The 15782-nt window shown below is 46.8% G+C and overlaps 1 protein-coding gene and 1 non-coding gene across 5 annotated transcripts in view; both read left to right on the forward strand.

The window, feature by feature from the left end:
* Positions 1-5712: 5712 nt before the first annotated feature.
* DENND10 (DENN domain containing 10) overlaps positions 5713-15782 on the forward strand; it is a 38383-nt gene continuing 28313 nt past the window's right edge. The window contains exon 1 of one of the 4 annotated variants that reach the window (XM_053583865.1): positions 5713-5773. Coding sequence is in view for 1 of the 4 variants with exons in the window: in XM_053583863.1 (XP_053439838.1) it covers positions 14645-14699 (55 nt within the window). In the remaining 3 variants the exon portion in view is untranslated. Of the gene's footprint in view, positions 5774-14585; positions 14700-15782 lie in introns of those variants that run through there. The other 3 variants (XM_053583866.1, XM_053583863.1, XM_053583864.1) reach the window with 3 other exon arrangements.
* On the forward strand, positions 7028-7134 carry LOC128582705 (U6 spliceosomal RNA). The gene has a single exon (XR_008379152.1). It is a non-coding gene; the product is annotated as a U6 spliceosomal RNA (small nuclear RNA).

The following is a 15782-nucleotide window of genomic DNA, read 5'->3' on the forward strand; positions in this document are numbered from 1 at the left end:
AGGAGTAGGGTGCCTGCCCCATATACCAGAGGTGGCAGGTTCAAACCTGGCCCCGGCCAAAAACTGCAAAAAAAAAAAGAAAGAAAAATTAGCTGGACATTTTGTCAGGTGCCTATAGTCCCAACTCCTTGGGAAGCTGAGCCATGAGGGTCTTTTGAGCATAAGAGTTTGACATTGCTGTGTGCTATGACTCTACAGTGCTCAACCCCAGGATGACAGTGAGACTCTGCCTCAAAAAAAAATAAATAAATAAAAGATAAAGATTCCTGTTTTGGGGGCAGCGTCTGTGGCTCAAAGGAGTAGGGCACTGGCCCCGTATGCCGGAGGTGGTGGGTTCAAACCCAGCCCAGGCCAAAAACCACAAAAAAAAAAAAAGAAGCCTGTTTTCAAGGACTTAATGGTGAAAATAAATGAGTACACTACACTATGAGGGACTTGACAATCCAGTCTAGGCCAGGAGGAAAACATAATTACTTGCTGTTAATTAATGCTTACTTGGTAGAAAACAGGCAACCTAAAGATGATAGACACCTTTTTAGGAAATTGTAAGAGGAAGTAATCAGGCTGATGAAGGTTTTTCCTTCTTTTTTTTTTTTTTGTAGAGACAGAGTCTCACTTTATCTCCTTCTGCAGAGTGCCATGGCGTTACACAGCTCACAGCAACCTCCAACTCCTGGGCTTAGGTGATTCTCTTGCCTCAGCCTCCCAAGTAGCTGAGACTACAGGTGCCCGCCACAACGCCCAGCTATTTTTTTTGTTGTTGCAGTTTGGCCGGGGCTGAGCTTGAACCTGCCACCCTCGGCATATGGGTCCAGCGCCCTACCCACTGAGCCACAGGCACGGCCCATGAAGGTTTTTCCTAATCAAAGTACTTTTGAATTACATATGACTGGATAATTTCTCTAATATAACATTTGGGTTTTTGTCTGACTCAGTGGATTAAACAAGATTCTCAGTGCTACTGCATTAGACATATTTTCAATATAATATACAGCTTTAAATCAAGTATGATTTACAATTTACAAAGTACTTGCACATTTATCTTTTTTTTTTTTTTTTTGAGACAGAGCCTCAAGCTGTCACCCTGGGTAGAGTGCCATGGCATCTTAGCTCACAGAAACCTCCAACTCCTGGGCTTAAGCGATTCTCTTGCCTCAGCCTCCCAAGTAGCTGAGACTACAGGTGCCCGCCACAACATCTGGCTATTTTTTTCTTTTTTTTTTGGTTACAGCCGTCATTGTTGTTTGGCAAGTCCCCGGGCTGGATTTGAACCCACCAGCTCAGGTGTATGTGGCTGGTACCTTAGCTGCTTGAGCCACAGGCACCAAGCCACACATTTATCATTTTATTTACAAAATTTTACAAAACATTCTCTACATCTTGGCCACATCTTTGTAAAATGTTATAATGAATATATATATATATATTTTTTTTTTTTTGTAGAGACAGAGTCTCACTGTACCGCCCTCGGGTAGAGTGCCGTGGTGTCACACAGCTCACAGCAACCTCTAACTCTTGGGCTTAACGCGATTCTCTTGCCTCAGCCTCCCGAGCAGCTGGGACTACAGGCGCCCGCCACAACGCCCGGCTATTTTTTTGTTGCAGTTTGGCCGGGGTTGGGTTTGAACCCGCCACCCTCCGCATGTGGGGCCGGCGCCCTACTCACTGAGCCACAGGCGCTGCCCCATAATGAATATTTTGTAAATAAAGATACATTTAGATATGATTTCCATTTTCTCTATGTATGGCAACTTTGGGGACACCCTATATTAATGAAAAAACAACGTTCTTCACCCAAAGCTCCTAATTGCATTGGTTCTGAACCTGCAGCTGTGCTGAAGTTCATTTGTGATTTACTAAGGTCAGCGTTCAAAGGTACAGTACTGTCCTATACCTAAATACCCATTCCACCCATCTTTACCTTGCTAAGGGCTGCCAATACTTCAAGCCTCAGCTTTGAAGGGGCCCCTGCAAAGCCTTTCCTGACAGCCAAGGGGTGACTTAACTGCCCCTTTGAGCAGTTTGCTACTCCTGCAGCCCTCCCTAAAACGACTGGTTCCTGGAGGTTGTATCAGTGACCAGCTAGCTCTTCCCACTAACTACTTCCAGGGCATTCTTTGTTGCTCTTCCCTTCAACTCTGAGCTTTGAGAAACATATCAGACTAGACCACCTGCTATTCCTCCACATTGCAGATTTTCTACTATCTGCAGATCCCAAGTCACATCCCTCATTCTTGACTCTTATTTCTGGTTTCCTGTCACTCTTTCCAACACTGCTGTCATAATCATTGGTGATTTCTGTGTCCATATAGACGGTCTTCCAATACCTTGCCTTCATGATCGAGTCCTCCACCTTACCTCAGCCACTCACACACATGGTCATACCTCAGAGTTTAGCTAGATCAGGCGTCTTCAAACTGCGGCCCACGGGCCACATGAAGCGGTGTGAATTGTATTTGTTCCCATTTTTTTACTTCAAAATAAGATATGTGCAGTGTGCATAGGAATTTGTTCATAGTTTTTTTTTTTTAAACTATAGTCCAGCCCTCCAACGGTCTGAGGGACAGTGAATTGGCCCCCTGTTGAAAAAGTTTAAGGACGCCTGGTCTAGACTGTAAGTCAGGAAGCTTGCTGAGAGGCAATGTCTTCAAGTCTGAGCAGCTGTGCTTAATGAAGTGACAATAGTCTTTTTTTGTACCTTATATTGCATTTAGTGGGGGGTTTGTGGGAAAAATCTTGCTCTGTTGTGCAGGCTAGAGTATAATGGTGTCATCGTAGCTCATTGGAACCTCTAATTCCTGGGCTCACGCAGTCTCCCTGCCTCAGCCTCTTAAGTAGCTGGGACTACAGGCGTGCACCACCACACCCAACTAATTTTTCTGTTTTGTTGGGACAGGGTCTTGCTATGTTGCCTAGGCTGGTTTCAAACTCCTGGCCTCAAGTCAACTTCCTGCCTCAGCTTCCCACAGTGCTAAGATTACAGGCATGAGTCACTATGCCTGGCCAGTATTTTGTATTTAAAAAATAGAAAGATTATTCTTGGGTCAGGCACAGTGACTCACACCTGTAATCCTAGCACTTGGGAGGCCAAGGCGGGTGCATTGCCTGAGCTTACAGGTTCAAGACCAGCCTGAGCCAGAGCAAGACCCTGTCTCTAAAAAACAGCTGGGCGTTGTGGTGGGCCCCTGTAGTCCCAGCTACTTGGGAGGCTGAGGCAAGAGAATCGCTTAAGCCCAAGAGTTTGAGGTTGCTGTGAGCTGTGATGTCACAGCACTCTACCGAGGGCAACATAGTGAGACTGTGCCCCTAAATAAATAAATAAAGATTAAAATATAAAGATTATTCATAACTCAAGGTTGCACAAAAACTGTCAGCAGGACAAATTTAGCCCCAAGCCATAGTTTGCTGACCTCAGTGCTATAACTGATCATACCAAAAGTCTCAGTTTCCAAAATCTTGATTTTAAAACCTCACTTTCCAGCCACCTCCTATCATTAACTCTAGCGGGCCCCAACTCTAAACACCCTTCTGACCTACAATCCATCAATTCTACTTCCTTTTCACTGTCCCTCATCGTCCCCACCCCCACCCCCTGCCCATGTCCTCTATTTCCTCTTTTCCAGCTTAGACTCCATTAAGTTTCTCCCTTTATCCCACTCACCTGGCAAAACCCCAACCCTGGTCAAATCCAAACCTCCACCTAATCCTTTGGCCAGAGAAGAATATGCCACCGTGTACGCTGAGTTCAAGCCTGCAATCCCCAGCCTCCCTACTACACTTCTCTAGGTCCTGCCTGGCCCTTGTTCGCAGATGACTGTTTCTTCTTTTTTCCTGTCTCTCTCCAATCCTCTAACACCTCTGTGCTCTATTTTCCTCTCTGCGCTGCAAACAGAGAAGCAGTTAAAGAACTTTGGCACTCTGCCCTCTACGCCCCTGCTCCCGCCTGCAGCTGCGTTCTTACCATCTGCCTTCCCTCCCCCTACTCTTTGGTCTCAGGCTCCTACCTTAAACCCCTCCAAGCACGAGAATGTTGATTCCTCCTCCTCTCACAGGCAGGGTCGACCACTCTGTCTCCTTGAAACACTTTCTTCACTTGGCCTCCAGGATCGCCCTTTCCTGATTTTCTCCCCACCTTGCTGACTACTTCTCGCTGGTGTTACTTAACCTCTCTCTGCAGTTAAAATAGCTGAGGGCTCAGCCCCTGAACCTCGTCCTTTTCTAACTATGCTCATCTCCTAGTTCTAGCTCATGGCTTTAGAAATATTTCCTGACTTACAAATTACAAAATTGCATCACCAGCCCTTGACTTCTTTCCTGAAAGCCAAACCTCTCACACTCAGATACATATTTAAAATATATGGGTTTTTTGTTTTGGGGGTTTTTTTTTAGAGACAGAGTCTCACTTTGTCACCCTCGGTAGAATGCTATGGCATCACAGCTCACAGCAACCTCCAGCTCTTGGGCTTAGGCAATTCTCTTGCCTCAGCCTCCTGAGTAGCTGGGACTATAGGCGCCTGCCACAACACCCGGCTATCTTTTTGTTGCAGTTTGGCCAAGGCCAGGTTTGAACCTGTCACCCTCAGTATATGGGGCTGGCACCCTTAACACATCTGTTAAACTGTTAACACACTGCATACATCCAACCTGCCCCAAACCAGACTCCTGGTTTCCCCTGCCTCCATGCTAGTAATGGCAACCGCATGCCTTTCATCCCAGCACTTTGGGAGGCCAAGGCAGGAGGATTGCTGGAAGACCAGTCTGGACAACATAGCAGGCCCCTTCTCTACAAAAAAACAACAACAAGAAAAAAACACCACAGCCCGGGCCAACTAAAGCAACAATGACAACTGCAGCAACAAAAAAATAGCCGGGAATTGTGGCAGGCACCTGTAGTCTCAGCTACTTAGGAGGCTGAGGCAAGAGAATGGCTTAAGTCCAAGAGTTGGAGGTTGCTGTGAGTTGTGATGCCACAGCACTCTACCAAGGGTGACATAGTGAGACTCTGTCTCAAAAAGAAAATAAATGAATAAAGAAAAAGAAAAAGAAAATAGGCTTATCTGTTAAATATGTTAAAATGATTGGAAGGAAACTTGAAATCACAGGTGTAGGCTTTCATGTTGGGGACATAGGTATTAGATTATGGACCTTTACAAACCGGGCACAGTGGCTCACACCTGTAATCCTAGCACTCTGGGAGGCCAAGGCAGTGGATTGCCTGAGCTCACGGTTCAAGACCAGCCTGAGCCACAGTGAGACCTGTCTCTAAAAATAGGCGGGCATTGTGGCGGGCGCCTGTACTTCCAGTTACTTCGGAGGCTGAGGCAAGAGAATCTCTTGAGCTCAACAGTTGGAGGTTGCTGTGAGCTGTGACAATACAGCACTCTATAAAGGGCGACCAAGTAATTCTGTCTAAAAAAAAAAGACAAAATTCCAACAAATTTAGTTTTAAGATCTAATTCAGCTTTTATTAGCACTCTATCCAGGGCCACAGAGTGAGACTCTGTCTCAAAATAAATAAATAAATAAATAAATAAATAAATAAAAGTTATTTTCCCTATGCAGTTAAAATAGAAGGGACTTCCCTATCATGTCAGCTCTAATAAACTGGGCCTCTTCTGATGGGTTAATGTGAACCTGTTGTTTGTTTTTTTTTTAAACTGGCCTGTTTCAAAGTTCATTTTGATTAGGTGGCACTTAACACAAGGGACTCCACTGGATTCCAGCCCATCAAAGAATCAGTTGTGCTGGACCTGGACTACTGACCTACAGAATGGTGAGCAGATGAAAGGGGGTAGTTTAAGCTGTTAATTTGTTGCATACCAATAGCAAACTCACATAGAGACCTTAGCAGTTTTCTCCAGATTTGCTGTTAGAAAAGAGTGAAATACTAACACAGTTTAAAATTTTACAGCTACTTAGCCTTGCATGACATGAAAACAGAGGCATAGCTCAATGGAAGCAAAGGGCCAGATTGCTTAAGGTTTAACTATACAAAATCAGACTGCTCAAGCAAAAATCTCATACTGGGACTCTGAGAAAATAAACATGTTATTATACTCTACATTGGTGTTATTAAAACTAGGGGGTGCAGGCTGGGCGTGCTGGCTAACGCCTATAATCCTAGCACTCTCAGAGGCCAAGGCTGGTGGATCACCTGAGCTCAGGAGTTCGAGACCAGCTGAACAAAAGCGAGACCCCAGCTCTACTAAAAATAGAAAAACTAGCAGGGTGTTGTGGTGGGGGCCTATAGTCGCAGCTACTCAGGAGGCTGAGGCAAGAGGATCACTTGAGCCTAAGAATTTTAGGTTGCCATGAGCTATGATGCCACGGCACTCTACCAAGGGCACAGAATAAGATTCTGTCTCCAAAAATAAAATAAAATAAATACTAGGGAGTGCATTTCATTTCTCCCAAGTGTGCCAGATTTGTAGTCAGACATGGCTTCTAATCCCAGCTTTGCCATTTGTTAGCTCTCTGATATTGGGCAGGTAATCGCTCTGGCCACAGTTTTGCTAAAGTTGCTGTGAGGTTTAAATGTACTGCTCTTAGCATAGTCCCTGACGCATTGCTCTCTGGAACTCATTTTCACATCTGTGCACATAAGAGGGACCAAATAATTAATGCCTGAAATAGTCATAGCCTCTTTCTGACCCTCAACTGCTAAAGTATCCTGCCTGGTACTGCCCAATGGACGTTGCTCCCTTCTACCCCTTATTTCACCTACACTGTGTCAGGTATATTGCTTGATCGGTTGAGAGGACACCTGGGGAAGTGGCATGGCAATTCAAGTAGAAACAGATGAAAGAGAGAGAAAGGGGAAAATAAAGATATCAAAAAGGCTACAAGGGAAGAAAAGGAAAGAAAGAAGAAGAGGATGGCAGCAGCTAGAGTTATTGGCGAGGACGGTGGAGATTTCAGAGCCTGCGCTGGATGAATAAGATAGTTTACAATACTGATAAAAATAAGAATGAATACGTAAATACGTTTGGAGGTGGTGCATAACCCACCACTTCAGAATTTAATCTGAGTGCTGGCTTCAGCAGCACATATACTAAAATTGGAATGATACAGAGAAGATTAGCATGGCCCCTTTGCAAGGATGACACACAAATTCGTGAAGCGTTCCATATTTTTAAAGTATCTCAAGAATGAAGGAAAAGTATCCAATGTACTCAGCCCTACTATGAAACTAATTTATGGCTTTCTTATGAAAGCTATAACCCAGTTATAACCTAAGAATATGTGGAGGGAGGGTAATTGGTGGGACCACGCCTATGGTGCATCTTACAAGGGTACATGTGAAACTTAGTAAATGTAGAATATAAATGTCTTAACACAATAACTAAGAAAATGCCAGGAAGGCTATGTTAACCAGTGTGATGAAAATATTTCAAATTGTATATAAAACCAGTATATGGTGCCCCATGATCACATAATGTACACAGCTATGATTTAATCATAAAAAAAAAAGAATATAATCTGAGAATACTCTGTGGGATAGAATGAAGTGTTGGCCAATTCAATAAAACAAAACAAGAAAGCGCATAGGCTGTGCATGGTGACTTCCATCCTAAAAGTACAGTAAAGAAACAGACAAAAACAGAGCAACTTTACAGTGGAGAAACCCGTGGTTCCAGGTTTCCTTCCAATCAAGTTCAACATATTTAACAGAGAAGCCTGCTTCCAAACCACACCCTAAACCACTACACACAGTGTTTTACTCACTCTGCTTTCTTGGCCCTGGTTGTTTCTTGTGTATTTGGGTATAACCTCCTAAATCGCCAAGCAGAACTGAACTTCTTAGCAAATTATGGTGGCATGAGCGTGCACTGATTCCCACAAACATGTCCCCCCTCAGCCTTCTCTGGAGTCTGGCAGAACATTTAATAGGTAAAGAATTTTTCACACTTGTATTTGTTAAATATATGCTCAACTGAGTCTGCATTCCAATTTTCCTACCCTTTTTTTCTTTTCCCCTGTGCCCCGGGTAGAATGCTGTGGCATCATAACTCTTAGCAACCTCAAACTCCTGGGCTCAAATTATCCTCTTGCTTTAACTTCCAGAGTAACTGGGATTATGGGATCCCACCACAATGCCCAGCTAGGTTTTCTATTTTTAGTAGCAATGGGGACTCACTCAGGCTGGTCTCAAACCCCTGAGCTCAAGCAATCCACCCACCTTGGCCTCTAAGAGTGCTAAGATTACAGGCGTGAGCCACCATGCCAGGCCACTTTTTCTGCCTTAAATTTGCAGAATCTAGAGATACAGTGAGAGTTGCCTGACACAGGCACCTCTGTACTTGGTGAAACACTGTTGACAAGATTTCCAACCCCAATTCATTAAGGCTAATACCTGACATACCCTTGATATGGTACAATGAGAATGACACTTTACCTCTGGGATCTTCCTCTTAAAAATGTTTAATCCGGGGCGGCGCCTGTGGCTCAGTCAGTAAGGCGCCGGCCCCATATGCCGAGGGTGGCGGGTTCAAACCCGGCCCTGGCCAAACTGCAACCAAAAAATAGCCGGGTACTGTGGCGGGCACCTGTAGTCCCAGCTACTCGGGAGGCTAAGGCAAGAGAATCGCTTAAGCCCAGGAGTTGGAGGTTGCTGTGAGCTGTGTGAGGCCACAGCACTCTACCGAGGGCCATAAAGTGACACTCTGTCTCTACCAAAAAAAAAAAAAAAAAAGTTTAATACTGGCTCGGTGCCTGTGGCTCAAGTGGCTAAGGCGCCAGCCACATACACCTGAGCTGGCAGGTTCGAATCCAGCCCGGGCCCGCCAAACAATAATGACGCCTGCAACCAAAAAATAGCCGGGCCTCGTGGTGGGCGCCTGTAGTCCCAGCTACTTGGGAGGCAGAGGCAAGAGAATCGCTTGAGCCCAGGAGTTGGAGGTTGCTGTGAGCTGTGATGTCACTGCACTCTACCCCGGGTGACAGCTTGAGGCTCTGTCTCAAAAAAAAAAAAAGTTTAAACTTCTGCCAGCCATGTGTAATCCTCCCAGGGGTCCTCAAACTTTTTAAACAGGGGGCCAGTTCACTGTCCCTCAGACTGTTGGAGGGCCGGACTATAGTTTAAAAAAAAAAAAACTATGAACAAATTCCTATGCACACTGCGCATATCTTATTTTGAAGTAAAAAAACAAAACAGGAACAAATACAATCACACCACCTCATGTGGCCCGCGGGCTATAGTTTGAGGACCCCTGACCCCTAGATAAAAGAGCCCATCTGGGAGACTCCCAAGGCAGTTCGTCAGTTCTGTCCCCCTTCCAGAAGCTCTGGTGCTTTTTACTTCTTCTATATTCCTTTCTAACTTCTGATAAAAGTCTTATCTTACCACTGAAAAAAAAAAAGTTTAATCCTTGGCTTGGTGCCGGTAGCTCAAGCGGCTAAGGACCAGCCACGTACACCAGAGCTGGCAGGTTTGAATCCAGCCCAGGCCTGCCAAACAGCAATGACAACTACAACCAAAAAATAGCCAGGCATTGTGGTGGGCGCCTGTAGTCCCAGCTACTTGGGAGGCTGAGGCAAGAGAATCGCTTAAGCCCAGGAGTTGGAGATTGTTGTGAGCTGTGATGCCACGGCACTCTACCCAGGGTGACAGCTTGAGGCTCTGTCTCAAAAAAAGAAAAAAAAAAATGTTTAATCCAGTCTGATCACAATAAAAAACAAACAAATCCCTGCACAAGGACAGTCTACGAAATACCCAAGTAATCCTCCTCAAAATTGCTAACATGGGCCAGAAACAGTGGCTCATGACTGTAACCCCAGAACTTTAAGAGGATGAGGCCTGAAGATTGCTTGAGCCCAGGAGTTCGAGGTTATAGTGAACTATGATCGCACCACCTCACTCCAGCCTGGGTGACAGAGCAAGACTCCGTCTGTGGAAAAAAAGAAAAAAGAAAGAAAAGCTGCTAAGTCGTCAAAAACAAGAAAAGTCTGAGAAACTACCACAGTGAAGAAGACCTTGAGGAGGTATGTTCAATAAATACGATGTTTTGTCCGAAACAGAATCCTGGAACAGGAAAAATAATTGAGGTAAAAACTAAGGGAATCTGAATAAAGCATGTATTTTAGTTAGTAATAATGTATTGATCTGGGTGAAGGGTCTCATGCCTGTAATCCCAGCACTTTGGGAGTCTGAGGCAAGAAAATTGCTTGAGATCAGGAGTTGGAGATCTGCCTGGACGCCATAGCAAGACCCCATCTCTTAAAAAAAAAAAGAAAGAAAGAAAGAAAAATTAGTTAGACATGCTAGCACACACCAGTAGTCCCAGCTACTCGGGAAGCTGAAGCAAGGGGATCACTTGAGCCCAGGAGTTTGAGGCTGCAGTGAACTATGATTGTACCACTGCACCCTAGCCTGAGTAATAGAATAAGACCCTTAGTTGTGACAAAAGTATGGTACTAGTATAAATTGTTGATAAGAGAGGAAACTGGATGTGAGGTATGTGGAAACCTCAGTACCATCTTTGCAACTTTTCTGTAAATCTAAAACTATTCTAAATAAAATGTTTATTTTAAAAATATGTGGGAGAGGAATTTGAAGACATTTCATTGTAGGTAATAAATTCTGCTCTCTTTAATATTCTTTGGAAAATGTAAATAAGGGTCAGAATTTATTCTGATTTTTTCTCACTGAACTATTTAATGCAACATAGCTACAACGCTGGACGTTTTGGGGCCTGAGATCTGCCCAGGTTCCAATATCGGCATTTTGAAACGTTGGAGAATACAAAAGGTACAACTTCTTCTTGGGAATATTCTGGAATCTTCACTTATGCTGGAAACAATTTAACTGCCTGGACAGAATGTTAGAGTGTCAGAGACACCCTCCAGTCTGCAACTGAGCCTGAATCCCTTATACTAAAAGAAATGTCATCCTAGTGGTCCATGGCTGATGCCTGCCCAATGTACACTTAAATCTAATTATGGAAACAAAGATGAAAACAAAGGGCTACATCTGGCTGGCAGGGACCTGGGAATTGGAACATCTGTAGAAAACACTGGGGTCCCCTGTCCCCTGGAAAATGCCCAAATCCACATCAGTGCCAACAATGTCTTGAACTCTTTGCCTGGGAGCATGGAGTGAGCAGACTATGCAGAGATAATTAACACAGCAGGCCTGAGACTGATATTCTTAGAAAAGCCTGTTGGCAAGGTAGGCGCTTGGCTGGTGTCTGGGAACTTGGATTTCTGAGGTGTTGCCAGCATTCTCAGGACTGATAAGAAGGACGGACTATGCCTAAACTATTTGTACTTACAATGTAAATCCAGAGAGTTTGGAATTCTGGCACCAAGCTAGGCAGAGTGTACCCGTATAACTGGCCCTCAGGAAAAAGCTTTGGTCCTAAGTGCTAAAAAGTTTCCCTGGTTGGGGCGGCGCCTGTGGCTCCGCCGGTAATGGCGCCAACCCCATATACCGAGGGTGGCGGGTTCAAACCCGGCCCCGGCCAAACTGCAACCAAAAAATAGCCGGGCGTTGTGGCAGGTGCCTTGTAGTCCCAGCTACTCGGGAGGCTGAGGCAAGAGAATCGCTTAAGCCCAGGAGTTGGAGGTTGCTGTGAGCTGTGTGATGCCATGGCACTCTACCGAGGGCCATAAAGTGAGACTCTGTCTCTACAAAAAAAAAAAAAAAGTTTCCCTGGTTGATATATTTCATAAGTATTGTCACAACTTGTTGCTGGAGGAATGAAGTGTGTCCTGTGTTACTCCACTGGGAGAAAACTCTTGAAAGTTTGGGCAAAGTTTCCTCCATCAGTCCATGTAACTTTACCCTTTGCTAATTTTGCTGTGTATCCTCTGGTTGTAATAAATCATAGCCATTGGCTCATGCCTGTAATGCTAGCGCTCTAGGAAGCTGAGGTGGGTAGATTGCTTGAGCTCAGGAGTTCAAGACCAGCTGGAGCAAAAGTGAGACCCTATCTCTAAAAATAGTCAGGGTGGTGGCAAGAGCCTGTAGTCCGAGCTACTCGGGAGTTTGAGGCAAGAGGATCACATGAACCCAAGAGTTTGAGGTTGCTGTGAGCTATGAGGTCATGGCACTCTACCAGAGTGACAAAGTGAGACTCTGTCTCAAAAATAAATAAATAAATAAATAAATAAATTATAGTCATGAGTATGGCTGTACACTAAATCCTGGGAGTCCTCCTATAAAATCACTGAATCTGGGGGTGGTCCTGGAGACCACCTACACAAAGTTATCCTTATCTATTAAATTAGCACAAAGATTTCCCCTGATTCGAGCCTTTATTGGGAGAGGCACAGGGGAAAGTATGGTTAACTCTATTTGATCACTGAGAAAACAAGCACAGAGAAGATAGGCAACAAGTAAGGTTTCCCAGCTAAGATGGGTAGAGGTGGGGTTTAAACTCAAGGTTGTTTGTTCTTTTTTTTTTTTTTTTTGTAGAGACAGAGTCTCACTGTACTGCCCTCGGGTAGAGTGCCGTGGTGTCACACAGCTCACAGCAACCTCTAACTCTTGGGCTTACGCAATTCTCTTGCCTCAGCCTCCCCAGTAGCTGGGACTACAGGCACCCGCCACAACGCCCAGCTATTTTTTTGTTGCAGTTTGGCCGAGGCTGGGTTTGAACCCGCCACCCTCGGCATATGGGGCTGACGCCCTACTCACTGAGCCACAGGCGCCACCCAAGGTTGTCTGTTCTATAACCCAGCTCCATCTGTCTATGACAGCACAGAAGTCGGTCTTGCTGCTAAAGGTTAGGAATGCCTCCTTCTCTCCTTCCCAGCCTCTACTCCTTTCCTCTTCACCCTGGTGAACCTGTCAGGCAGGTTAGACAGCACAGGTGGTGAATAGGGGGGAGGAAGGCATCCATTGTGGTCATCCTCCTACCTTCCCATAAACTGCTTCTCTACCCCTGGCCCTGTGTCCCACCCCATCAGAGGACAGACCAGCCTTCATCATCCTTCCCCTCCCTGCATCCACTACATTCTCCCTCAAATCATTAGTTTTATTGTCTATTATTGTTATCTTCATTTATTTTCTAAATGCTTCCCACATTTCAGAGCCAAAGATGGCATCCACAGGCCTTGGGGGCATGGAGCTGCTCCCTAGCTCATTCATTGAGGAAATATTTCCAGTTCCTGTCATGGGTCAGGGACAAGGTGACTATGTGAACTATGATGCCATGGCACTCTACCAAGGGAGGCCTCTTGGGTAGCTAGGACATTTATACATACATACATATATATATATATTTGTTATTTTTATTTATTTATTTTTTTTGAGACAGAGTCTCAAACATAGCTCACAGCAACCTCCAACTCCTGGGCTTAAGCAATTCTCTTGCCTCAGCCTCCCAAGTAGCTGGGACTACAGGCGCCCGCCACAACACCCAGCTATTTTTTTTGTTGCAGTTGTCATTGTTGCTTAGCTGGCCCAGGCCGGGTTTGAACCTGCCAGCATGGGTGTATGTGGCTGGCGCCTTAGCTGCTTGAGCTACAGGTGCTGAGCCTATAAATATTTATATTTGTATTTTTATTAGACAATTCATATATGAATACATTTTCATTGTAAAGGACTGAAAGGTTGTGGAGTCCACGGCCCTAAACCTTTTTCAGTCAATTACACCTGTAGTTGGTGTGTGCAGCCCTCCCATCCTATACATACATGTGACAGCTTGGGGCTTTCTGCAGAGATGGGATTATAGTGACTCAATATTTATGTATATAAATATACTACTTAAAGTCTCCTGAGGTATGAAAGACACCATAATTTTTTTTTTTTTCATTTTGAGACAAACTATCACTCTGTCACCCTGCATAGAGTGCCATGGTGTAATCTTAGCTCACAACAACCTCAAACTCCTGGACTCCAGCAATCCTCTTGCCTCAGTCTCCCAAGTAGCTGGGACTACAGGTGCCTGCCACAAGCCTGACCAGGCTTTCTTTTCCTTTCTTGCCTGCCTGCCACAAGCCTGACTAGGCCTTCCTTTTCTTTCTCTGCCAGTTTCACTTTGTTGCCCTCGGTAGAGTGCCGTGGTGTTACAGCTCACAGCAACCTTCAACTCTTGGGCTCAAGAGATTCTCTTGCTTCAGCCTCCCGAGTAGCTGGGACTACAGGTGCCCGCCTCAACACCGGTCTATTTTTAGGGACGGGGTCTCACTCTGGCTCAGGCTGGTCTTGAACTCCTCAATTGAGGAGATCCACTCACCTCGGCCTCCCAGAGTGTTAAAATTACAGGCGTGAGCCGCCGCGCCTGGCTAAGATGCCTCAATTTAGGAACATGGCGACCTGCTCTTTTGAGCCAAACTGGAGGTTGGAAGTACAGTAAGGAAAAACTGAGAAGGGGTAGGAAGATTGGCATGAATTGAGGAAGAAGTTGGAGATCTGGATTAGAGAAACTGTGGAAGGACGTAGAGGCGGAAGGAAGTTTCCAAACTGAAGGGCCAAAGACAGAACAGGAAAAGAGGGAACTGTAACAAGAAGTCCGGGCGGCCAGAAGCGGGGCCGGGGGGCGGGGCCTAGGGGAGGAGGCGGGGCCTGCAGGCAGAGCAGGCGCCAGAGGGTGGAGGCTGCGGGCAGGGCGGAGCCTGGGGCGATACGGGCGGGGCCGGGGTCTGCGGGCCGGGCCGGGCGGCGGGCTGGGAGCCGGAGCGGCGCGCGCTGCGGCGGAAGATGGCTGCGGCTGAGGCGGCCGACACTCAGCTGATGCTCGGAGTCGGGCTGATCGGTGAGGACGCAGGCGCCCTGCTCTGCAGGCCCGCACCCCAGTTCGCCTCTGCCTCGCCTTCGCCCGGCGCGGCCCCTCTTCAGCGGCCCCCGGAGCCGCCCTCTGGGGGAGGGCGCGGCCCCCTTCACATTGGGCCTGGGCTGGGGGCTGCGGAGCCCGGCCTTGGCGCGGGGACCCAACCCGCAGTCCTTGCTGGTCCGCCCTTGGCCAGGCGTGGGTCCCAGGGGGACCACCAGATCCCAGGATGGAGAGCTCCTCCTGCACAAGTCGGTTGCCCGGCGGAGCCGGGACTTCGGGGGTGCCAGGCTCGGGCAGCTGCTGGGGGCCGCCGCGCGGGCGGGGCCGGGCCAGGCGGGAGCGGCTGGCCGGTCGCGCGGCGGGAAGGGGGCAGGGCCTGGTCCAGCGGAGCGGGGCGAGGCGGCTGCCTGGGATGGTCGGGAGCCACGCGAGACTGTACGGCCAGCCCGGGTGGGGGGATCGAGCGGCCCCAGACCTGGTAGCTTACTGCTGAGTCTGGGGGCTACCTAAACGGATTATCTCCTGTTCAACTCGGAGCGGGTAGGGCGTCCGATGTCCATTTTATGGAGGAGCAAATGGAGGCCAAGGGCGTCATTTGTGCACGGACACACGCTCGTGGCTGGCAGAGCTGAGATTCCGACCCTTTCGGTGTAGCCCCAGAGCCCCGGCTCCCACCAGTGGAGAACTCCCGCGACATGTGATCAAGCTTGTGCATATTCGAATGGCTGGAGTGGCTACATAATCACAGGGGGTGGAATCAAGATATTTTTGAGGAATTTGATTACCTTTCCATAATTAAAAAAATCCCACATTGGAATCTTTGGGCAACCCAGAAAGTGTAGAAGCCGCATGGAGTGCTTCGGTTGGGGAACCATTAATTCAATGGGTGCAGGAACCTCTGTTCCCTTTGAAAAATCCTTTTCTTCTGGGGATTTTGCACACTCCTACAAACTCTGTTCCCCAGTGTACAAGAACATTGGTTAGTCTTAGCAAAACTGGAGAAATGCAATTATTTCTCAGTGTCTCAAAGGAGGGCATTTATGTGGGAATGGCTTCCTGTGTTCA

This window comes from Nycticebus coucang, chromosome 3 (genome assembly GCF_027406575.1).
Source record: "Nycticebus coucang isolate mNycCou1 chromosome 3, mNycCou1.pri, whole genome shotgun sequence".
Lineage (NCBI taxonomy): Eukaryota > Metazoa > Chordata > Mammalia > Primates > Lorisidae > Nycticebus > Nycticebus coucang.